Source organism: Pan paniscus, chromosome 2 (genome assembly GCF_029289425.2).
Source record: "Pan paniscus chromosome 2, NHGRI_mPanPan1-v2.0_pri, whole genome shotgun sequence".
Taxonomy (NCBI): Eukaryota; Metazoa; Chordata; class Mammalia; order Primates; family Hominidae; genus Pan; species Pan paniscus.
This window is the reverse complement of record NC_085926.1, coordinates 29,887,019-29,913,802: the sequence shown is the minus strand read 5'-3', so window position 1 is coordinate 29,913,802 and position 26,784 is coordinate 29,887,019. Positions and strand designations below refer to the sequence as shown.

The 26,784-nt window shown below is 35.2% G+C and overlaps 1 protein-coding gene across 12 annotated transcripts in view; it reads right to left on the bottom strand.

Moving 5' to 3' along the window:
* The window catches only part of RBMS3 (RNA binding motif single stranded interacting protein 3), a 1,476,433-nt gene that overhangs the window by 77,450 nt on the left and 1,372,199 nt on the right, over nucleotides 1-26,784 (bottom strand). For 8 of the 12 annotated variants that reach the window (XM_034956011.3, XM_055109591.3, XM_055109592.3 and 5 more), the window contains 2 exons: nucleotides 14,865-14,975; nucleotides 6,803-6,850 (listed from right to left, as the gene is read on the bottom strand). In XM_034956011.3, the coding sequence (XP_034811902.1) occupies nucleotides 6,803-6,850; nucleotides 14,865-14,975 (159 nt within the window). The remainder of the gene's footprint in view (nucleotides 1-6,802; nucleotides 6,851-14,864; nucleotides 14,976-26,784) is intronic. The other 4 variants (XM_055109593.3, XM_063602227.1, XM_057301642.2 and 1 more) reach the window with 1 other exon arrangement.

Below are 26,784 nucleotides of genomic sequence, written 5' to 3'. Positions count from 1 at the left end.
AGAGCAATAGAGAGAACATGCTACCAGGAACATTTGCAATGTACTCCATCTAATTCCAACTATCCTGATAACCAAGGCTAAGGGAAAATAGATTAAGCTGGGTATTTTACATTGTTAGTTAAAAATAAGTATATTCATTCATCTGGAGAGAGATACTTGCTGAGACACTGAACTCAAGGATCTATTAATCATTTGCTTCTTTATATAAAAGACATTGGGTAAAATAACAGACAATTACGTTTGCTGTGGCATCTCAAAAGGCTGGTAACGTTGTTTAAATGTTTGTGTAATATATTGCTTCTCTAAGAAAGAAGAGGTTAAAATGTTAAAATTTTAACTGAGAGAAAACATTTCAATAGGGATGTCCAATTTTATGGTTCAGGCATTTTGCATTCTGATAAACTAATTTAACATAGGGTCTAGAGAACTGTTAACATGTTTATTAGGCAGTATCTCTCCAGAATCAGATGTCTCTCGCATGCCTCTGGCAAGGGCTGAATCATACATAGTCAATTCCTGACTATATTCTCTGACAGGTGCCTCAAGTGCCCACTTTGTGCTGTTGATTTAAAAAGGGAACCATGTGATTTCAGTACCAGATGTGCTGATTCCTGCACATGCAATTAGCTTACTTTAAAGTCCATTGTTGTCTTGAAAGTGCTCTGCTGTGTATTATGTAGACTCTGCCCTTTTGTAGATGACTGAGGCACTAAGTGATGCTGTGTGCTGCTGCTGTGGGATGCTTTAAGTCAGTTGCTGCCACTCACTGAAAAATTCTACTGCAGAAAGCATTTTGAGAGGCTGCCTTTTGATTTGATGTGTGTGCTGCATCACTAAGCGTCGTTTTTCTCTGTCCTTGCCACAGAGGGTAGTCATATCTCCAGCCATCCCAGGCTTGCCCTGTGTAGTGTTTGGCTTTTAGACAAGACCAGGAAAGCTTTCTCTTATAATCGGATGGCAAAGCAGCACACAGTACTCAGGGAAGCAGTTACCCAGGGGGAAATAGAATAGCCAAAATACTGGCAGGTCAAGAGTAATATCAGTGGACACTAATCAACAATCACAACAGTAACAGAAACCGCTGTAGGTGGTGTGACAAAGACGTCAAATATATTTTACTACAAATCTTTTGGGATGATATATTTCTCATCTTTTCTCTAAATTTCTAAAAGTATAGGATTCTAAAGGCTGCCAAGAGGATAATAAACGAATATATGTTTGATTTTCCTGGTTTTGATGATCCTCTGTTGCTGCTATAAGTCCTAAAAGACCAATATATAATGAAAATATAAAAAAATAAAATATAAAAAATAAAAATATTCTTAAAGGGTTTTAATATATCACTATTATAATCAATTATTCTGTACACACTAAAACACTAATACATGTTTTTCTCAACCTCCATCTCAATGTCTACCATCTCAGATTTTCTGATATTTCTGTCTTTTATGGAATAAAAAAGCTCAAAAATGTGAATTTTAAGGGAAGGTCACTTCATATGTATTATAAAGAATATCAGTGACAGTATTTAGTTTGGAATACCTATAAAAATAAATTAATTAGAGAGAGCAGGGGTAGGCAAACTACAGCACACAGACCAAATCCTGCTTGCTGCCTATTTTTGCATATAAAGCTTTAATGAAATATAGCCATGCTCACTTATTTGCACGTGGCTTGTGTCTGCTTTCATGCTACAGTGGCAGAGTTGAATAGTTATGACACAGACTGTATGGCTTGCAAAGCCTAAAATATTTACTATCTGGAACTTTACAGGAAATGCTTGCTGGATTAGAAGATGAGGCATAGAATTTTACACCCACCTATCCCATCCTCTGAAAACAAAACAAAACAAAAACCAAAAAACAACCAGGGCTAAATAACAGTGATGTTTATATACTAGTCCAATCTAGTTGCCTATTTTAATACATAAATAACAATTATGGTCCCATAGGAAAATTCTTAATGATTCAATTTTTATATTTAGTGAACAAAATAAATGCACCAGCAGGGACACAATTAACTCAGCATTCACATGCCTATTTTTGTCAAATACTTGCGCACATATCACGCACAGAGTCCTGCTCTGCAGACCACTCCTATGATGTCTGTCATATACTATGTTACATGACATTTCTTTATAACCTTTTACTCTGTTAGAATCTTTGTTCTTTGGGGGCAAGAAATGGACCTACCCTTAGTTTTTTGTAGCACCGTAGGTACTCTGTAAATATTAGTTGAATAAATGAAGAATAAGTAAAGCAAAGTCTCTAAGAACTTATTACAAAGAAAAAATCAATTAACTCATTTAAAGAAAGATAGTTTTGTAGTCAACATAAATGCACAGTATTTGAGCCAAAAAATGAAACTGATTTTCACGTGTGGCTTGTGGGAACACATAACAATGTGTCAGGTCTTTTACAATGAAAACAATTTAATGGCTAATTGTTGCTAATTGGAGGTACTAATGAATTTAATTTTTAATTAAAAGATGGAAATTATTTGTAATTAGCTCATGGTATCTATGAAAACAAATGTTGCTTAGAGCTTGAAAGATGGTCTTGTTCTTCTTGTTCTTTGAAGCAGCTAAAATACTCTGCCTTTCCCTCCTCTGGATGATAGAGGATAGTTTTACACAGCAATTCTCACCTAAGATGCAGCATAAGAAATAGGCTTCAATTAAATCTTTGCTTAGACATCACAAATTCCAAATTAATGAGGCTTTCCAATGCAAACTTAGATTGCTGAAACAAAAACAATGTGAGAAAGTGCATGCTGTTTATAACAGTGAATTTTGTCTTAATTGCATCAAGTACTCCAATGAAGAACTTTATTCGTAGAGCACAACTCCGTGGTTAGAAATCAGACATTTAAAAATTTCTTATTGGACCAGTATATTGTGATTTATGAAAACTTTCTCTGTGAAGTCTCATCATGAAGTTGTACTGATAACACTTATTATTTCAGCCTGTTTCAGCTGGTGCATAAAAGGTTAGAGCAAAGAATGAAAATATGCTCCACAAGTTCTACAGGTTCTTTTCAGTGTATTTTTCAGGCCCCGTTTTTCTTTTCTTTTTTAAAAAAAATTTTTTTTCAAACCTAGGTTCAAATTCTGAACTCAAAGCTTTTTAGAAAAAGAGGACAGATTTTGATTCTACTTTAGTTCTCTAGTGATAGTAGTCTTCTGCTTGATTTCATGCTGATGTCATTCAAGGAAATTAAGCTCAAAAAAACTGAAATAAAAATTTGACTACAAATTATCTTCGGTTTTCATAGGTATTTCATAAAACCCAAGCATGTATAGAAAATGGCATTTTACTATGCCTTTACATATTCTTTCACTAACATTTGCTTAAGAGAGGAGGATTTTTAAAGGAGTTATAGTTGTTATGGAAAAGAAATACTAAAAGGAGAATAGATTCCTGCTTTGGTGTGAAAATGTAGAGGGCAGTTTCAGCCTTCTGTCTTCTCTCCTTGAAATGAGCTAGGTAAGGCCTAGCAGAGATGTAGGCAACAAGAGGTGACTCCAGGGAAATAAATCAGAGATGCTTCTGTTTCCCAAGCTTCCTTCTTTCTTTTGAACATCACCATTTCTGCTTTAACTCTTTCTTCCCAGATTATTATTATTTTTAAGACATATTCATTGTTGAAGCTTAAATTTGTAACTCAGACTCTTCCTAAGTAAAATATCCTTGAGCCATGTATAATTTATTAATGGCAAAGAACGAAGAAAACAAAACTAAAATATGCAAGATACCCCCACTTCATTAGTCACTTTTTATGTTCACATTAATGAACTCCCTTAACTTCTGTCACTTTCACCTCAAGTCCACTGTGGCCACCTGCTCCGATGATTCAAACTTTGCCAAGAAATAGTTCATTATCCAAAATCTTAAACCCAAGTATTTTGCTAACTACATTGTAGTTAGTAAAATACATTGTAGTTAGTACATCTCATTGAAACTGCTAATCTCTATATTTTGTTTTCTATCTCTCATCCACCACTGCCTTCTTTTTTCTTCCTTCTTTATTCTTCCTTAAACCCACAGTTTGCCACTCAACTACTTTCTTGCCAATATCATAATTGCACACTCTCCTTTTCCTCACTTCACCTAGTAAATACTAACCCTGCATTAATTTGCCTGTCTGCCTTCTTGGCTACTAATCATGACCGCAGAAAATCAAACATTCTCACAGATTAATCACACAAATACATAGTCCATAGCTTCAAATGAACCCCCACTACTACCCCTCAAAATTCTATGGATTGTTCATAGGCCTTCTCATGCCATAGTTTTCCAAATCTCTGTTCTTCTTAAATCCTTACTATGTGCCTTCTCTCACTCACTCTCAGAAGATGACGTCACTTAATATTACACAGAAAAACAAACAGTATTTGTCTTCCTGAGGATTTCAAATATTCTTTCTAGATTCTTGATTCTCTATACTTTATGCATTTCACATCACGACAACACAAATAAATGTTGCTATTAATGTTATAATGGTCTAATATTATACCATAATATTTTAATCAGGGGTCTATTTTCTGCTCATCTTTGTATCCCCAGTACTTTTGTGTAGTGTCTACCACTCAGAAGTTGTTCAATAAATGTTGAAATATTGATTGAATGAAATTAAGTTATGTATCTGTAAATTGTCAAGCAGATATCTCGACTACAATCAATTAAAACAATTTATTTGGATTCTACACTGGCAAAGAGGTGATTATTTGTTTTGTCCAATATTGACATATTGGAAGATTTGGGAAGGAGATATTACAATGCTATTGCCTGTTTCACTTTCCTGATGTGGCCAAGGATTGAGAAAAGCAGATTCAATTTCTCAAAAGTCATTGAAGTTGTCCTACCAGCCAATTAACAAGCATTTTGGAAAGGCAAGTCTATTTCTATTTAGACGTAGACCAAAGAAGTCTGTGAAACTTATGTCAAACTACCAATTAAATCTTACAAGGGGAAAATAACTGTGAAATCTCCCAAAATGTTATTTTTCATATTAACTCTATATTGGGTCCCTTCCTTCATACTCCACTGCTGGGAACCTAGGACTACTTTTTATTATAAATACAATATGTCATATCTAATCTTTTTAACTGTTCCATGTGATTTTTATGGCTTCTTGCTCAGGACCACACAAAACTTTCAGATTCAGTTTCTTAAAGCATTGCTTTTATCAAGTAATTTATCTGCTCTAGAACTTTCAGTGGCCCTGTGTATGCAATCGGGTGAGAACTCCTGAGCCTAGATTGTCAGCCAGATCTTCTGCCTCAATTGACTTACGTAGAGCCTGACCTATGACTGATATCTGATAAGTACTTTTAATGATTTGCTTGCTTTCTTCATTATGTTCTTGAAAGTAAAATCAGGAAACCCAGTTGAAGGTAAGTTCTAGTTTGTGTCTTTTATTTTTATGAATATTGGTAAATTACCAAGAGTAGATGTATCTTGTTAAACAAAAGTACCATGTATGAAATATAGTCTCTTCCCAGGGGCCCTAAATCCTAAATGAAATTGGCATGTTAAGATATGACAGGAAATACACTTTGGGAAAAACTAAGTGATATTTTCAGTAGTGGCAATTTATTGTAGAGACCTTAAAGAGGACCGAAATGACTTCGCGGCCAAATGCTAACTTATTCTTCCTCAATGGGACATTATTAATTGAACTTTAAAGATGAGTATTCAGCCAGGAACATAACTAAACAAGGCTATAAGAAATTAAAAAAGAATTACCCTTCAGATGCTGGGTCAAGCAAACGGGTGGCCAAAAGCAAGATTTCCCCTGCTTGAAAACCACCAGCAGGTTGACAGATTCAACTGCTCCATGGGGTCTTTGAGTCTATTTCTGACCTTTGTTTCTTCTTCTGTCTTTCTAATGCATTTTTCTCTTTGTATTTTATGACTTGCTGTCTGACATGTCAAAGAATCAAAGAATTCCTCCTCTTCAGATTGCCAGTATTTTATTTAATTAAAAAATTAACTGAAATAAAAAATTGTGCCCATTTTTCTCTTTGCAATAAATCAAAATTCAAAATTAAAATGAAAGCACAAGAAGATCTGTGCAGTTCAAAATAAAAATCCACCTCTTTACATAGACATATCCTATTACAAACTGCACTACTAAATTTTATGAAACAACTGAAATATTGCTAGTTAAAACCCTCAAGACACTAACATATTTTCAAATCAACCTCTGCCACTTTTTTGTATAAATGGAATAATGGCAGCTTTTCTTTCAATATCCAAAAGAATCGTTTTGGGAACAAATTTGAAGTTTAGATTCATTCAACAAACAATTATATTGAGTACCTGCTATGTGTCAGACCCTATGCAGGGTGCTGAGCAAGCAAATGGGATGATTTTCCAATTTAGAAGAATTCTGGTCTCTAAAGCAGTGCTTCTCAAACTATTTTTTATTAATCTGTGCTGTCTTTTGCTATACATAAAATTATTTTCCCACTTTTCAGGAATTTGATGACTGTGTCTAACACTGAGAATCACTGATACACAGAACACAGACTCTATCTTCTGTGTATCCTTGACAGATAAAATGGTTTTGAGTTTTTACTTTCTATTTAAAATGCAACACATTTATTTTCCAGATATATAACTGAATTATAATATTAAGTTTATGTTTCCGAACTACATATGCCCCCTTGCAAACTGGAATTCAAATTTCCTGCACCCACCTCTGTTGAGAATCACTGCTTTAAAGAGTTTGGGAAAAAACCAGGCAAGCTCCATCTCTCCCCTCCAATCCAGTCTTAAAAGAATTAGAATTTTCCTACCTGACACAACAGCTGGTGGAGTATCATAATCCTGTCTTGGGATTGAATCTTTGAATGAAAAGAGCATGAGAAAGAATGCAATGAAGTACAAAAGAAAATAAAATAGAATCAGCCCTAACACGTGGAAGAGTCCGCTGTGTGTCATATGGTTGCCTGACCCCCCCTGCCTTAGAGCAGTAAAGGCATTAGGATTCCTCATTTGCATTTGATACCATGGTCCCTATTACCACAATACTGTACATGTTACTAGGTCCCATTAGACTTGCTGGGACAGTACAGTTTTTCCTGAAACACTGTCATCTTCCACAGCCTGTTTGGTACCTCCCTTAGGGAATCAATATAAAATTTTTGCCCTCTCTGGCTGACAAAAGAGTTCTACAAGGCAGCCCATTTAGAGGGGGCCCAGAGCATGATACGAAACAAAGTCCTGGAGAACAAAAGAAAGAACTAAAATTTAAAAGAGAAAAATAAAAAATTTGTACATTCTCATATTCTATGGAGGCTAACACATTTTGAAGGCAAAATTTCATTATTTATTACTCAGCTCCGGCTCTGATCCCAGTGGTTGTCAGTGAGGCAGAGCGGAGGGTGCTTTCACCTCAAGGCCAAAAAGCTTTATGTGTTGTAACTGTGGGAGCAGAGATACACAGAACAGAATCTATTGAACATGACGGTTATCTTTATCCCAATTCTCCTAGCATTGAAGGTGTCAAATTCTAGATAAAGCTTAATTAAACTACATGGCAATCATTTCAAAATTAGGGGTTACATGGCACAAAATATATCTGCTTTTTTAAAGATGAAAAAAGAGCTTTTGGCTCACTGCAATTTCTTTAGCCAGGGATCTTAAAAAGGAGATTGGAATATGGCATAGGCCTAGGGTCCCCTTCTAAAAATGGAAAATTCTAATTTTGTCCCCACTCCCCTTGGAGGGGTAAACTCTAAAAGAAACTTGATATTGTTTAGATTCAAATCAACTGCCAACACATGGTTAAATAGATCCTCTTGTGTGAGTCTTATTCCATTTATATGACCTTTATTAAAAGCAAAAATCCCAAATTTTCTTTTTCCGCCCATGTGACAACTTTTGGACTATCACGTATTTCTCACTTTCATCTCCTTGCCACAAAAGGTCAATTTTAATCACTCTCTCCTGAGTAAATGGCATGTGGCAAGACAGATTAGAACTTGAACATTGCAAGGCACTTTGAGCAACAAAAGCAAACATGATCAAAAGATTCAAATGCAAATAAACCAGACACATGAGTTATTTTGTTTCTTGCAACAGATACCTGAACTACTGAGTTGATTATAATCCCCAAATCTAGAATAATTAGAATCATTTTAAAAGTTTTTCCAATTTTTTTAATAATAGTAGTAACTCCTAGTACCTTTTGAAAAATTGCAATCACACATTACCACTCCAAACCAAAAAAAAAAAAAAAAAGTTAATTATTGGACCATGCTACTAGACATTTTCCAAGAATATACTTATGACATTTTAAAATAAATAATAAAAGCCAATAATGTTTATTGCTGAATAGCTGGATAATGTAGAAAAGCATAATGATTAAAATAGACATTACTCCTAATCCCATCACCTGGAAATAGCCACACTTGTTTTATATTTCTCTTTAGCCTTATAATACTTCTTTAGAGTTGATACTGAACTCCACACATGCAAATTTACATCTTTCCTTCCTTCTTTCTTTCTCTTTCTCTCTCTTTCTCTTTCGACAGGGTTTCACTCCATCATTCAGGCTGAAGTGCAGTGGCACAATCATAGCTCACTGTAACCTCAAACTCCTGGGCTTAGTTGATCTTCCTGCTTCTGCCTCCTCAGTAGTTGGACTATAGGGCACACAATAATGTAATGCCTAGCTAATTTTCAATTTTTTTTATTGTAATGGGGTCTTGTTATGTTATCTAGGCTGGTCTCCAACTCCCGACCTCAAGCAATCCTCCTGCCTCAGCTTCCCAAAGTGCTGTGATAACAGGCATGAACCACTACAGCCTGCCTTACCTCCATTTTTTCAAATTTAACATTATAAATAAACTTTTTCCCAATTATTTAATACTCTTACGATTTCATGCTGCATTACATTCTGGTTTATGGATGGATTATGGCATATTTAATTATTCTTCTTTGTTAGACATTATAAAGAACACCGTGTCAAATATTTTCGAGGTATAATTATTTTTCTGTTATTTTAGAATATTTCCATAGACCAGCTTCTCAAAACTATAACTTCTTGGTCAGTCAGTATAAATGTTTTGAAGTATCTCGACTGACTACCTTGCTATCCAACTGGTACTTATACAAATTTAGATTCCTATCATCAAGCAATCAGTGCTAGAGAATGCTTATTTTCCTACACCTTCATTAGCAATTTGTACTGCATTTTGATAGCTTTATTTGATGGGATATATGTACATGTATATTTAATTACTGTTTCTGTTTCTTTCATTACAATTTTTGTACATGTTCCTTGGCATTCTATTTACTCTTTTATCAACCATCTGTTCATGTTCTTTGGCATTTTATCTATTGAGGCTTTTTTACTATGTCGGTAATTTATTTGAATTCAGAATTCATTTTTTTAAACAACAAAAGTGTAATATTTACAAATACACACTCGTACTACTAGACTTACACTTAATGCCAGTTCATTTATTGTTTATAAGACTCCCTTCAAAGGTCTTTCATTTTACAGTAAGACTAAACCAATTTTTTTAAACTATTACCTTTTTAGATATATTTTCTGTTTTGTATTTGAGTGTTTTAATTAATATTTTTTCCTAAAAAACTATTTTAGATGTACTCATTACCATTTATGATACTGCTTCCTGAATCAGAGTCCATTTAACATCCTGTTAGCTTTTTAAAACTCTGTCTTAATATTTATATTCATACCTAATAACAGAAAAAAGAACAATGTCTAAACAAACTGAATAATTGAGGATTTTCACCTGATACTATCAAAATTTCAGAGCAGTGAAGGAGTGGTGTGACTGAAAAATGCTAGAGAACTGTGGGGACAAATGGAGTACAATTACAAGGTTATTTTTGTGAGTGACTATGGTTACACTGTGGAAATCGATGATATCACAAATCATCAGTGGCTTGGAGAACACAAACCAAACTGCAGATACAAAACCTGCAGAACAAAAACATTTTATTTCTTCCAACAGATTCTGGTGACATTGTAAGCCACTGGTGACCAGCAACTGAACAAATGAAAAGGAGATAAGAAACTTGTAAAACAAGATTGTCATGCAATTTGGAGGTTCTCATAACACAGGAAAATCTCCAGTGGTTTCTGCTAAAGCTTACAATAAAGTGATAAGAAGTTATGGATAATGGGGCTTTGGTTCCATCAAGGGAATGCTGTGACAAAAAAATAAACAAAAGTAGAAAAGCTAGGAAAATCCTTCAGGGTCAGCAGAGCCCTGAAATAAAACAGTTACACTGCTTGCATAAGATGCATTTTTTTTTTTTGAGGCCTGCAGATTCTGTCTAGCTTAAAATAGAGAATTGAACAATAAACATTTGAGGTGGCAAATTGTAGAGAAAGGTTAATTAAACTACATGGCATTCATTTCAAAATTTGAGGTCATGGGAGACGAATATATCTTCTTTCATGAAAAGGAAAAAGAGGTTTTGGCCCAATACAATTCCTTTAGCCAGGGACTTTAAAAGGAAGAGTGAGATTAAGCCAGTGTTCAAGATCCCCCTTCTAAAAATGGCAAATTCCAGTATAGCTACAACTTCCGTCAGCCCTGATCACTTCCTACTCTAGATTATTCACTGGATAGCTCTCTGCTCTGCCCTTGGAACCCATCTGTTTCTAGAGTTTAGAATCCTATCTTAATCTTACTCTTGACTTGTCACTGTTCACACCTTGTTTTGCAGAATTTCTGTGGGCTCAGATGTCTGAAACCCTCTGAAATGTTTCAGTTAGGAGAGAGACGTCAGATAGTTTTAGATTGACTACCTGTGACAACAGGGTAGAGAATGGATTGGAGCAAATTGAAATTGAAAGCAGGAAGAACGGTTAGGAAACTATTACAGTTTATCAAATAAGTCCCAGGGCAGAGACTCCAGAAATGTAGAAGAAAGAATTTATTTGACCAATGTCTATGAGAGAAAATCAGTGGGACTTGAAAAGTAATTGTGTATGGTGGTGAGGGAGAAGGAAAGGGTCTTGATTGGGTCTTAGATGTATGGTTTGACTACAGGGAAAATGGTCATGTCATTAGCTTGCAGGGAAACAGGGAGCAGAAACACACAAGAGGAACAGGTTTCAGTTGGAAGAAAGTTCTGGAAAGCTCATGAGATTAGTTTGGGTCATGCTGACTTTGAGATGTCTGAGGGAGATTTCCATGGAGATATGTAGCAAGTAGTTGGATAAATGAGTCTCAAATTATTAGATGAGGTTAGTATTGGGGACTGAGATTTAGGAGTCAACGTGGAAGCCAGGGTTTAAAACCATGAGACTGAATGAGATTGCTTGCGAAAATCATGTGGCATAAGTATGTTAAAAATGAAGCTCTGGCTTACCAATCTGTGCAGGAAGAGAAGAAGGAATGGCCAGAGAGGTCTGAGGAGAACCAGAAAAACCTTGGGCAGGAGTCACAAACTGGGAGTTCTTGGGACAAACTGGACCCAATATTTAAATATAGAGAAATTTCAAATCAAAATTCAAGAATTCAGCTTATCTTTAAAAGCTGGAAAGTGAGACCACCCTGGGTCTGTATGTCCATGTGGCAATAGCCATCACAACAGCTGTACTACCAATGGAATAGTGGTTGTCCTCTTCAGACAAGGCATCCATATTTCAGGCTGCCAAAGGCACCACCTCTCACTTCTATTTGCCCAAAACTCAGGCAGAGATAGTATTATTATTGCATGGAAAATACATCTTCTCTAAAATATAATCTCCAATGTCATATATGTTTATATAGTATGAGTATGTTTATGATATAGGCAAATATTTAAAAATTGATTATATATTTCCAAGGGTTTTTGTTTGAACTTGATCCACTTCACTCATTAATATGACTTGGCTGGACTCTACAGGCTTTTGAATTTGCTACCTTATAAGAGAATGTTAGCAGCCAAAGAAATGGAGACGTTAAAGAAATTATTTATATCAAGTGAAATAGTGCAGGTAAGTGATTTATACCATGGATTTTACTGTGTGTTACATCACTTCTGGCTACCTAAACTAGACTCCCACCAGTTAGAAGCCACTGGAGGTGAAGGGTATGAGCAGCTCATTTGAGAAGCACATACTGGGTATCACACTGTATAAGATATGCTGCATATTGTCATTTCATTAACACTCACAACATCTCTGGGATGTAAGCATTATTTTTCCCACTTTGTAAAATGAGAAAGTTCTGAGAGGTTAAGTAACCTGCCTAAACATGCAGAGCTAATAAGGGAACAAAGCCAGGTTTTGAACTCAAGTTTAAAAACAAAGCCAACTGATCTTTCCATGATGCCAGGATTCCTTCCCCATCAATGAAAATGTTGGAAAGATGCAATAAGGTAGAAAAATCTGATTTTCCAAAACCAACCTCAACTGGATAATAGTCACTCCAAATGCCAATCAAAATTCAGATAAAATGAATCTATGAAGGCATATCGAAGAATTAGAGTGACAGTCTAAGAAAACAATATAACAATATTCTGGACACCAACCACACTTAATTATATTTTGTTAAACGAATCAACAAAGTAATTCTGTTTTTTCTCTACCTCTTCTAAACCTTACTAAATTTTACACTTTTCCATAACATCAGGTAATGCAAATCTTATAATGTATCTAAGCATTATTTAGTACAAATGTAAAGGGTGAAAAGAAAAAAGCTAGTGGAAATTTGGTATTAATAATAAATCATATGCTTAAAACTTTTACTCTCTAAGAAAGAGAATGTTATATATTATTACTGAATCATTTGGCTATCACCAGCTGCCTAAAAGTCATGGTCCCTTACAAATGTGTTCTTGTTGGAATGCTCAAATACAAAATCATAATATATGTTATTGAATCAATAACTATTTTAATTCTGAGTCTGTTCTGTGTCTTTTAGCTTATTTTTTTAATTCCCTAAAGGATTCAGTCATATGCTTAGTTAACTAGCTCTTATATTTCTACTAGTTTGCAAACTTAAATTTTAGCAAGTCAGTTGGCTTTACTTTTGAACCAAATGAGTAAAAATTTTAAAGAGTTTCTATGTTTTGCATTATAATTGTCTCTTTAATCAGATTCCAGATTGTTACTCAATACGGTAACATTACATTACATCACTCATTCAGAATTTATGATCACTGAAGGACACGAAGGCTGATATGGAGGGAAATCTACAATATACTAATAAAAATAAGAAACTGCAGGCCTTCTGATACTATTCCTAGGACCTACTTATTAGTAACACACAAAATAATTACAAATAATTCTTTGATAAAAGCAATAAAATATTGTCTTCAAGCTCTATCTCCATGATGAAAATTAGCTGTACCACAGCATATAGTTAAATATATCTTAGACACGATTTCTAAAAGTGTAGGTGAGAAACCTAAGAGATCATTTGATCCAGCCCAAGCATTCAGACAGGTAAGGTACCATCGACTGCTTTTTACAGGTTCTGCAACTGAGATCTTAGTGATAGGCACTTTGTTTATGTTACTAAAACTAAAATTTCTTTGTTGAAATAATGTGGCTCTTTCCATTAAATTATATTGACTTTCTTCCTATTTAGGACAGATTAGTGAGTTCTCAGTGGATATGCCAGTAACTTCTTATATTCTTAAAAGCCCATGAGTCAACAAGATTTATTTGGCAAGCAAGCCATTGCTATAGGGTAAAATTCCTGATACACAACTAGTGTGCATATTGTACATAGATATTTGGAGAATAAGTCAGCATAATTGAAGAATCACAGAGGTGGTAACTGTAAGACATATAGGCTTAAAAATATAGAATTGAATATTCAAAGGGCCCCATATATGATCAAGTTTAATACTTCAACTAGATAGAGAAAAAATTCAGACTAGAGATATTATTTTCCCAAAATTGACAGAAACTACAGGGCTTACTCAAGTTTTATATCTAGGATTTCTGACTCCTAGTCCAGTGCTCTTTCTACAATATTTAAGCTGCCTCAGTCAAAAGAAAACATATTTTTATTTCTATGTTTTGTTAAATGACAAGATTATCTGCACTAACATTTACGAAAATAAAACTGTTACTGAAGGTGTCACATGAGTGGTTAGGTTTCATGGTTTCATTGTTCTCTGTAATGGCAACTAATGAAGTTTCAGTATTCTAGATTGTATTAGGCTTTTGCCTCCTTGAACATTTGGGGAATTATCTTTTAAAAAAATCAAACATAAAGTTTTTCTTATGATTTAAAATGCCTCATTGATACAAAATCCAGGCTGCAATAGGCATTTTTCAGCACACTTTTGTTCTCTGAGGAGAAAGATGACTAGTCAAAAATATCACAACCTATAAGAAAAAATCAAGCACATTAGGTTCCCTTCCTTCTTTTCAACATCATCCATATCAACATATCAGAAAGAAGGATTAAAAGAACTCGATTATACCTCAATTACTCTTTATTGATTTAATAGTATCAGTCATAGATCTGGCCCCTCACTTGTGTATAACCTGCTAATAATATAGTAGCTGAGCTGGTAAGCAGCTGGGAAGAGAAAACCAGAATTGAGTATATTAAGTCAAAGGGTCTAGATTTGCAGGTGCATACAAAAAGGACACCTTTCCAAAAACAGACATTACATCTGGTACATTGTACCATAAAAAACAAGAAGTAACTGAATGACACAATAGAACTTTAGCCTTGCCACTGTGAGTACATGTGCCCTGGAACTGAACATACATGCAGAATGCAGCTTATTCATACTGAAACCTGAAAGATGTGTTAGTCAACGAATATGGTACAGACACAGTTTCACTGATAATGCCCGTAAAAATGGAGAATATCACATCTGATCAAAAAAGTTCAAGGAAACAAAACAATCTCTTCAACTCACCGTTCCTGTTGTGCCCAACGAAAGGTGATTCATCTGCTGTGTCAGTGGGCCCATCATGTTGGCTGGCTGCATTGACATGGGATGGTCCATGGTTGGTGTAATCACAGCACCCTACAAGCATATACAATGTCCATTTGAAAACATATCCTACAAGGAAGGAGACTTCTTACAAATAAACACTGTAAATTGTAAATGTGTGAACATCAAATGTTTTTACTTTTTTACTAAAAAGGCTAAATTCAACTGTATATAATTTTTATGTCCATTCATGTCATTTTGTGCTTGTCTGAATAGATGGCATTAACATCTTCCTTTCTTCTGAGGTAATTTACCTGTGATGTGTCTAAAATATGTCACATTTTCATTTTTTGAGGTAGAATGTATTGAAAATCATCTATATCCTCTTGCCCACTGTTCTAAATATAAACTTCTCTGACTGAAACATATGAACATTAGTGGAAATTCTCTAATTTTCTTGTTATTTGATAAGACTTGGTTTATGTCATTTATCTATTATTTATTAATACATAGATAATTCTTAGTCACCCCAATACAATCTACCACTAAGAGAGATAATGCTGGCCCACATGGGTTTCTGAACTGGATCTCTTTGAAGAACATATTAAAATCTATCATTGATAATCTAAAAATCGAAATTACTATTTCCCATTTGTTTTCCTCCTAACCTTTTGACCTGTTTTCTATCTATCTATATTTTAGACACAAGACAGAATACCAAACTCTGTTAGAGCTGGTCAAATTTTTATGTCCATCCACAATTTTTTTTTAAAAAACAGAAGTGTCAACTTTTAAATCAGATGTTAAGAAAAGTGGATGTCTAGAATATGTCTTTTGATTTATTATCATTGTTGGGGATAAAAGAAATTACAGACATTTTAAAAAACTTCCATCCATATGCAAAGTGTCATATGGTGAGTGAAGAATGGAGCTAAGTCATTTTATCCTTCCATTTCTCTTTCTCTACCCTGCTACTTTCCTTGCAGTAATTAACTTGGAGAAGGAAAAATATTTTTAAAAAACAAACTTAAAAAGCTTGAATTGGATGGAATCTTTGAGAGTATATAATTTCAATGTTTATTTAAAGATTGTGATAAAAGTAGAAACATATTTTATAACAACCCATTTAAATACTCAGTTATGATCAAATGATTATGTATCTGAATAAATTATTTCCCTAAACATTATTTTTCTCACTGGACAGATGCATGTAGATGGCCAGATCTCGGCACCCAAACTAATTACCCACTGCGCGTTTCCTAAAATGCTTTTGCTCAAACTAAGCAATTCTTCCTGGTATTATCGAAATTCAACTTCCTGACTATATCTGTGAAAAAGATCAGGCTATCACTCTGCCTTCTCTGTGGGCTCCTCCCCATTAATTTTCAGAGATAATAGAAATTGAGCCAAATATTTGGAAATGCTTGATATACAGGGCCAGCTTTGTTCACAAAGACATTTAGGCTTTTCAGTAGGAATCAATCAGAAAACATGTCTGTTATTTTAAAGGTCTGTAGCTTGTAAATATACACAATTGTGCATTTGTGTTGTTTGAATTTCTCGATGCTTCTGTGCATTGTCATTCATCAGGATGCCTCTTAAATGAGAAACATAAGATAAGCTTTTACTTAATTATAATTCAGAGACACATCACTTTTCTTTCTGCTGCCTGAATCTTTTTAACAAAAGCATCTTTATTGTTTTCCTTTTTTAAAAAATACTTACTGGCCTTCATTTCAGGTATTTGTTGTGCCAGACCAGAAGTAAACACTTTAAGAAGAACAAGGGTTCTTCTTAAATCACCTAGGGATAAATTATAGAATAACCTCAGAGTTAAGATGGAAGTCCTGAAGCATTTTTTTTTTTCAACCAAAAAGTGGCACTTTGACAACATTCTAATGCTTAGCAGGTGCAAGACTTCGATTCTCTTCTTGAACTCAAGACAGGTTATCTTTTTAGAATATTTGCCCTTAGACATTCCAACATGCAGCTAAACTGTCACAATCCCAGAAACCCCTCAATTCTAAACAGCTTGCTCTAGCCACAAAAAGGATCATTCATGTAAATCAGAGATAAAAACCAAACTGCGTTTGGTAAGGATACTTTCTTCTCAATACCCTGGAGGTTGTCTCATTCCCCAGGGGTGTGTTTTCTTTAAAGGCAATATGCAAATGAGGTAGGTGAGCATGTGACAGAACAATCAAAATTCATGCATGATGAGAAGGATCGAATGCCTGCACTTGGAATTAATTTTGGAAGAATTGTCTGGTCTCTTTCAGAATCTTTTCATTGAAAGCAGTATTTGGGGACTCATTTGATTACAGATGTCATAGAGTGAATGTTGCTTCTGTGTATAAATCAGAAACCTGACAATCAAAGGGAAAAGTAAGAAGGGATTTATCATTAATTGGAATTGTAAATAGCAACACTAGGCACAGAGTGGAAAATAATGTAAGGAGACCAGTTACTGCACATAAATGAACAGTTCTTTCTAAGCAGATCAGTTATTGCACATAAATAAAAAATAAAATAAGGATTCTTGGGGAAGGATATGTAAGAATCTAGAGTCTTGTTTGCATTCAATAAAAACATTCAGTGAAAACAATCCTACAAATTATTAAGAATACAAATTTTTTAATCTTAAGGGAATGGAAGAAATGTACAGTCAGGGAGTAAACTGGAAGTAACTAATAGGAACTCCTGGGAGAAATGAATTTTCTTAATGATACTTTATCTGGGACAGACAACTTAGAGAGGTTTAGTGTTGGTTACCTACAGCAAAGGGGGAGTTTGCCAGCCACTTTGCTTATTTAAAACTACAGAATCTCTTTTGTATTGTATATGACATAAATAAATAAATACAAAAGAAGAAAAGAAAAGCCTTACGGTTAGCATGGCAAAGCCAGTATCCACAACCGTAACTTTGACTTATTAAATACACTGTCAAATCCACTCCAACTTAATATATTTAAGCCATAGGCTGAAGAGTGTTTGTGACAGATGTTGCCAACACATTAAGCATAATTTTGTTTACTTGAGATGTATAGGATGTGGTGTCTGACAGAGTTCACCTGGCAAGTGGCAAAGCAAGAAGAAACAGATTTTTCATTTTAGCATCTCTGGATGTCTGGCTTTGCTCAATGTTTGGGCTGCAAAGAAAAATATTGTACAATGCTATAATTCCACTAAAAAATACAATGACCAAACAGCTGATGGAAACGTCTGGTCCTTTTTAGCCACTGCCTTTGCAAAACAAAGCTGCTCCCACTCAAGAGACAAAGGGTGGATCTGGTTGCCCTAGTTCTGAAATAAACAATTTTCAACAGTAATTTGGGTAAAGTTTCCAAAGATCATCATGTGTGGCGTAAATATATCTGACCTAAGGCCAGAAAAGCATCTGTGTTGTTAACCTTCTGCCAATGTTTGAAAGAAATTTGAAGTCTTTGAAAGTTCAATATTTTAATTTCCCAACTGAAATACAAAACCATTGGCAAATCAGGGAAAAGCATGTGTGGCTTCTCTATCATCTAGAGCACACATAGCTGTTTTAGCACCTACATTAATCCCAGAAGATGAACCACAATAAGAAGAACTAGCTGCATTAATATTCCTGTGATAGTATTCTAGGTCAGTGCCACCCCAACTATGGTTTGTGGATCAGTAGCAGCAGTAGACAAAAATTAGACTCTCTGGGATTAGGCCTTGAAATCTGTATTTTAACAAGCTCTCCAGGTGATTCTGATATACTCTAAAGTTTAAGAAGTATGCTCTGTCTAAAAACTGCTATCGTATAAAGCCAGTGTTACAGTTCTTACAGGCAAACTAGTGGCTTTATTTTATGTATGCTGTTTCTCAATTATTTGTTTGAATCCAGTCTTTTTACAGGCCATGGTCTTTTATGTGATAATCACATTATATCTTGTTAAAAACATTCAAAGGGGCTAAGCCTGCATTTTTGATGGGCTGACCTAGAAATATTATCTGAATAATCACACCATATAATCACTGAATAAGTGTGATGACCTGACATGCTTCAGTTTGATCAGTTTGGCTTGTATTATAACACATTGGGAATCCTTCATATTTGGAATCTTAGTAGCTTTGCATTTGAACTCATAGAAATGGAAAAACAAACATAAAATTATTTGGATAAGTGAAAATTAAAAAAACAGCATCCCTTTTTTTCTGCTGTCTTATCTAAATGCCTCAAGTCAAAATGTCTGTGATTTGTATTATACGGTTGCCTATAGTTATTCACACAAAACTATATATGAATTTTAAAAAGGTGGTTTTAAGTCACTATTTCATTATTCTTTTATTCATGTCTGATTTTTGCCAGTTTTTAATATTCCTAGAATAAATACCTAATAGCAACAGAGATCTCATAATATAAATGGCATGAAGGTAGCTTGAGGAATAGCTGTCCAAATGCAGTGTTCTGCAATATTTGCATGCAACATTCCTTGTCTTGTAGTATATGTAGGGATGTCTAATTTCTTTCATTTGTTGATGTCAACTGTTTTGTTTTGTTTTGTTTTGATGAGGGTTCAGGGTTTAAGAAAGGCTTTTGTGGGGAGAAGAAACAAAAGGAGTAAGAAATGTCTCTAATTCTTAGAAACAATCATTAATCCTTATCTACCTTGATAAATTTCCAACCAACGTAGTAGTGCAGTCCAACTTTAAAAAATTATGTTTGAAATTCAAAAGATGTGGCAAAGGTGGTAGCCTTTAACTTTGTAAGCATTTTGGAAGGATTTGACAAATGCTGGAGGTATGGGAAATGATGAATTACATGGTAAGCCAGAAGCCACACTGCCCCTAGAACTTCACTTTAGCACTTAATACCTCCTTCCCCTTTATTATTGTCTACTTGTTTCTTTCCACGTTACATCTTTCAAGAGGGAAGACATTATGTTTATACAACTTTTGTAATCTCTATAAATAGGAATTGCATGCAGTAAGTACTCAAAACAGTTTTTGTAAATTAATTTTATATATCAGTACCACTCATTTTTCAGTTCAATGACAAACTGTAAATATTTACTAATATTTCTCATTTTGATTGTTTATTCTGAAAGGGTTGAAATTATGTTGTTTTGTTCACCACTGTCTAGTGTCTATAGTGCTGTTTATAGTGTGAGGTATATAATATATGCTTTATAAGAGTTCACCGAAAGAATGATGAAAGAATAAAACTTCTAATCAAAAAGTAGTTAGTTAGAAATGTTATTTTGAGATTTCTCGTTAATATGGATCATTACAAAATTCTTGAGAAAACTTGTTCTCCCAAGGGGCAGTTCAGTTTTAAAACCATAGTTCAACTCACACATGCGCATTAATGACATCTTCAACCACCATCCCCTTAAAGATGAAATCCAAGATTTGCTTGATGAAAAAAGTTTGACTAATGCTATATGAGACATATAAATATATATATATTAGAATAAAAAGTATTTGTATATGTACATATTTCATTTGTTCTCAACCAGGAGTGATTTTGCAATGTCTGGTAACATTTTTGGTTATCATAACTGCCGAGGTGTGCTATTAGCACCTAGGGGGTAGTGGTTATTGATGTTGCTATACATCCTGCAACACAGAGAACAGTTCCCCACGACAAATAATTATCCAGCAAACCCAGGATTAGTGCTAGGGTTCAGAAACCCTGGTCCATATATACATATATCCATAAGCTCCATTTATACAAAGTGAGGAAGAATTTGAAAGGCAGTAACTAGAAAAATGACACAAAGTAGGCCGGGCGCAGTGGCTCACGCCTGTAATCCCAGCACTTTGGGAGGCCGAGGCGGGCGGATCACGAGGTCAGGAGATCCAGACCATCCTGACTAACACGGTGAAACCCCGTCTCTACTAAAAAATAGAAAAAATTAGCCAGGCGTGGTGGTAGGCGCCTGTAGTCCCAGCTACTTCGGAGGCTGAGGCAGGAGAATGGCGTGAACCCGGGAGGCGGAGCTTGCAGTGAGCCAAGATCATGCCACTGCACTCCAGCCTGGGAGACAGAGAGAGACTCCATCTCAAAAAAAAAAAAAAAAAAAAGAAAGAAAGAAAGAAAGAAAAGTGACACAAAGTATTCATCTACAGTCTGTTCCCGACAACTAATAGCACATTTTAGATCTATGGCAAGATTATGGTTATAATATACACCAATTTCCCAAATTCCATAATTGTGCAATGAAAGAAAACAGGACTATTACATGACTTCCAAAGGCTTTATCATTATTTTTGAGTGCTAACTTATTTTGCTATTTATTTTGGAAATGGGGCAAACTAGAGCTGGGTTTCTCTTTCCTATGCTTGGACAGGATTAGACTAATTGGCATGATATTTGGACTACTACATGGAGATATGTAGCTATGGGCTAGGGGTATAATGTTCAGAAGTAAGACATTTTCCATTGCTATATGATAAATGTAGAAGAGATATGTACATGTACATAGATTTCCCAATAACAGAATATCTATTAATTATAAACATAGCGTTTTTTTCCTTGTACTCTTAATCACACTTTTAATTTCAAGTTGATTTTTGATTCAGTAACTAGTAACTGGAAGTATTTTTTTTTAAGTTATAATATTAATAGGCACTAAAGCCAAATTAGTTTTAGCCATGGAAATCCCTTTAAAAGAATCCTAATTATGTACTACGCCTATTCAACTGTGAATAATGGTTTCAATTATTGGTTAAGTACCTATTAATATAATAGTGTCATTTTGAATGAGAATATAAAGTAAATATGTCATATTGAAGTATTTCTTACCAAAGCAGGTACATAGATAATTAGGATTCTCAATAATGCTTTATTTTAATCCTTTAGACATTTGTGCCTAAAACTACAGAAACCAGTTTATCAGCAGCTTTTGGTGTTTTCAGTAGCTTCTTTAGAATCCTAATAGAGCAAAGTGGCTTTTAAATATATTGCATTATTGAGGGAGAGTTGAAAATTTGAGATTTTGAGGACCCTATGGTCAAAGGGATTTTGTGGACTGAATATGCAATAGGACTCTTAATTATTTTGTCATTAAACTTGTACACTTGATTACAGAATTGATCTTAAGATTATAAATTTCTTACACAGATGGGTTACTATATTTTTTCCTCTTATTTTTCTACTTAAGGAGATCATAACTGCTGAGTCAATGGAAATATTAATTGTTTAGAGAAAGATCCCAGGCCACTTCAGAAGGACCTTAGAGCTTCAATGACAAAGGGTGAACTTGTGTTCATCAGCTTCTGATTCCAATCGCATAACTAATGAGTAGCTTTCAGCTGGGGGTGTCTACCACTCACAAATATGTTATGGGAGAAGAGAGGAGCAAGTGACCAGTAGCCTGGTTCAAATATGTTATGGGAGAAGAGAGGAGCAAGTGACCAGTAGCCTGGTTCAAATATGTTATGAGAGAAGAGAGAAGCAAGTGACCAGTAGTCTGGTTCATTCATAGGAGTTATTCCCCAGAATGTGGTATTTGATAAGAATTTTAGAGGACACATGTAAACTGCTGTAGTTTACATAAAAATACATGTGTTGTGGTGTAGATAATGTGAAAACATGAGATTATTTGTGTGAAAAAATTAGAAAAAATTAGTGGCATAACCATAGTCCTTAGTCTTTGCTTTGCAGGGCCCCCATGGTATATAGCTTTCCTATACAGATGTATTGCACACTCCAAAATTTATTTAAAGGAATCAAAAACAGCACAAGACAAAAAAAAATCAAAGACAAAAGACTATAAAGCTATGACACTTAAAAATGAATTGATTAATCGAATATATTTCAGCTCCTTCTATACTTTTTTAAGATAGAAAGAAAACCATTGATCTCTACCCACCAAATATATTTCATAATAAAAAATTATATTTGAAATATTGAGATTAGTTCCTAATTTTTTCTACCTTAAAAACAATATGTACATGTATGCATATATACATATATATGTGTGTGCGTGTGTGTGTGTGTGTATATATATATATATATATATATATATAAAACTTTGAAGAGGAGCAGACCAGTTTCTCCTTATTTTTTGTTCTAAGTGGGGATATAAGGGAAACAGTGTTAAATGACCTCCTTTCCCAAAGTGCAACCTCGAGCTGCGTTAGTTTTTCATAGTGGAAATGTCCTTATTAAGACACTGGTACTGTTAAGTCAATGGCTATTCTACATTAAATGTGTTGGAGGAGTGTAAGAGTAGATAGGACAGTTCAGTGACAGGACAAGACATTTTTCTATTCCTGCTTGTCTTATTCAGAAACCAGTTAGAGTGAATGAGTTGTAGGGCCACCCAAGAGCACGTGCTTTCTACTCTGTTTCAGCATTCTCTCTGTCGAAAAGAGGCTTCTACAGGTAGGTCTGGGATGGCCTTGTTAGCATAGCACACATAATCTATGAGGATCACACAGCTTTCAATTCACCTTTCTAGCCTGATCTCCAGCCCATGCACATGAAGCCTCTCTTTCCACCACACTGTATTTCTCATCATTCTCTGGTCCGTCTTATCTCTTACCCTTGCTGTCTTGGCCTGCAACGCTAGGCTTCTACAGCAGTTTATATGTGTCTTCTAAAATTCTTATCAAATACTACATTCTGGGGAATAACTCCTATGACTGACCCAGGCTACCGGTCACTTGCTCCTCTCTTCTCCCATAACATTTTGCACACACTTTGATCATGATCAAACTTTATTTCTTCCCTGAATCCTAAGTTCACTGGTATCATTAGCAATATCTTATATATTCCTTTTTTAATGGTTCTGAGCCCAGCACAGTGTCTGTCATAAAACAGATGCTTAGTTAATGGTGCTAACGGACTGAGTGAGTGAATGGCACTTGCTCACCAGCCAGGTCTCTGATGACTTTAATGGTATGTGAAACAATAACAGCAGCTCCTTGCTCAAACTGGACAAGAAGATTCAATGGAAATACCAGAAGCATTCTCTGGCCAAAAAGATGGACGTAAAAGATCCATTCATACACTTCCTCTGCTTTTCTTTGACAGTATCTCAGTCTGACCACTGCCAGCTTGACCTTCTCATCATTTAGTATGAAAATCCCAGGGCTTCTGAGAGCCACACCCCACCCAAGGAAGTTTAACATTGGAGTTCACGACATGATTTCCATTCTATGGAAGAATTATTTATGCTCAGTTAAATGCTGCAAGATGTTCTGTACATATTACTGCCAATGTGTACTGCCACAAATGTAGGTTAAGGTTTTTTAAATTAGGACTTTGCTATGCCATGAACTGTTTTAGTAGCCATATATCTGCCTGAGATTCTTGTCAAACCTTGTCATGTGATAAGAAATGCTTTATTCGTTTGTACAGCAATCACTTTGTATACCTCCAAACACATTTTCAACTTACAGAAGTTTCAAGCACACATCGGATGCAGTATTCAGGCCAGCCTTCTTCCAAATGATAAGGCAAACAGGGTTCCCAGCAGATGTCTGAATATTTACGGACCTCATCTTTTGTCTGGTAAAATGTTTATCTGGGTTTAACTAGGACTCAGGACTGTGAGCTGTCATAAAACTTCTCATTAAAAACTTCTCCTTACTGAGAAATAGACTGAAAGACCTGCTTGCAAATCCTTTTCAAGGTCTTGTAAGATCCTATTGGCAAATGGGCCTGGAAAATCATTGCTCAAACCACAGGGGCGATCAAGAGAAAAAGCTGCCTGTTATCTTACTTATGGCCATTGTTTATAGTGCAAGTTGCCTAAGTATGTCACAAGGCACCTCAATTTTTGGCTATTACTAAGAAAGTAGCTATTCCTCGTCCTGCAATTTGCTGCAAAAAGCACTTTATTTTGTGGTCCCTCAGAGAATATTTTTCTCCTTTAAGATATTTTTAGGAATTTGCCTGGTTAGGGCTGGAAACTTAACTAGATCTAAGGATACACGTGTGAAGTCACGACCCTATTAAAGAACTAATTTACTCCTTTTAAAGCACACTTTCTATTAGTATTATTATTGCTAACATGCTTCAAACTCAGTATATACCCTATTAATGACATGTTCTGTGGTCTAATGCTGAGATAACATATGTCCTGGTGTAACAGACATATTCTAAGGTTAAAACTTATATATTAGCATCCAAACAAGTTACATTCTGAGGCCTTCAAGATTTCAATTAATATATTTAAAACTGTCCAGATGAGATAAAAGACAGCTTTATCTTGTTATCCTTCAGTGTCCTATTTGTTTCAGGATTTGTGCAAGAAACTTAGTTACATGTTTTATTCCACTTAGATTTTATTGCCATTTCTCCTAAGCAGTAATACTATATGATTAATTTTAACTTTTTTTTTAGTTTAATAGAATGTTCTTAAACTCTACTACCTTGTTTCTCAATGTATGGCCTGGGACTGGATACTATCATCAGGGTGCTTAGTACAGAATCTCAGGTGAACCCCAGCCCCACTAAATTAGAGCCTGCCCCAGGTGAGTTATATTCACGATAAACTTTGGAAAGCTTAGCTCTGCATTTGGTCTGCCAGGGCTCTGAGTGAATTTTCTATTACATTGCTTCTAAAAAGATTCTTGGTTTGACTCTCAATCATTTTGTTAAGTCCTTTGTTTGTTCTTGCTTGACAGCCAGATAGCTTGGAATAATATTAGTAATATTAATATTACTCCTTGTTATAAATCACAGCCAGTGATATTTAGTATAGTTCCTCAATCATCTCCATACGATTTCTGCCTTTACCCATAAAATCTCCTTTAACAAAAAAATTCCCTTTCTTTTCCTATGACATATTTTCATGGCAACCTTCACACTGAAACCTCCATTCTTTCCAAATAACGTCATCTGCTTAACCAGTGAGTTAGAAATAGCTATGACAGCCAAGCATTAGAAGAGATGGTATACGCCGCGTGAAATAGTAAGAGACAGCAGCGAAATATTTTGGTTAGCTCAATACACATACCATAAAAATAAGGTGTTAGAAGTAAAATTCCAAAATATTCCCGCTTGTTAAGACTTGATTAATCAAAAGTGCTATAATTAGTTTAAAAATTAAAGTTTTAAAAAAGTCTTTCTTGCCTTGGTGTTTCTTCTGAATTCATGATCCAAATTTCCAACTACTGACCGAATCCCATGTACCTCAAAACTATGTCCCGCTCTGAATGCTGTCTTCCTCTTTCATTCTCAGAGTATTCTTTCTTCTCTGCTCGATTCTCAGAATAACAAAGAAACTGCTAAGTAATCTTGATCGTTTCCTTCTCCCTCATCAGCCATAACAACTCAGTCAGGAGTCAAGTCTTGTCAGAACATCACAAATTCCTTTAAATCTGTTCTCTCTCTCTTTTTTTCTTTTTTTCCTGAGATGGAGTTTCGCTCTTGTTGCCCAGGCTGGAATGCAATGATGTGATCTTGGCTCACTGCAATCTCCGCCTCCCAGGTTCAAGCGATTCTCCTGCCTCAGCCTCTTGAGTAGCTGGGATTATAGGCATGCACCACCACACCTGGCTAATTTTGCATTTTTAGTAGAGACGGAGTTTTTCCATGTTGATCAGGATGGTCTTGAACTCCCGACCTCAGGTGATCCGCCCCCCTGGCCTCCCAAAGTGCTGGGATTACAGGCGTGAGCCACCATGCCTGGCACTGCTCTTTCTTTAAGATCTCTTATTTTGACCAATCCAGTTACTTCTTGTGGTGTACCTCTGCCATTCATGGATGTAGAAATTTATTTTTTAATACTCTCTTCAGATGTCATTAGTTTCCCCCAGTGTGAATCCTACCTCTTCAATGTAGAATTGAAAAAAAAGAAAAAAGAAAAAAGAAAAGAAAACCTTTCTAAAAACATTTCCTACACCCTTTTGCTGCTAGATATAGATTTGTGACTTCTGCTAATCAAAAGCACCTGCAAGGGAATTAGAGTTGAAA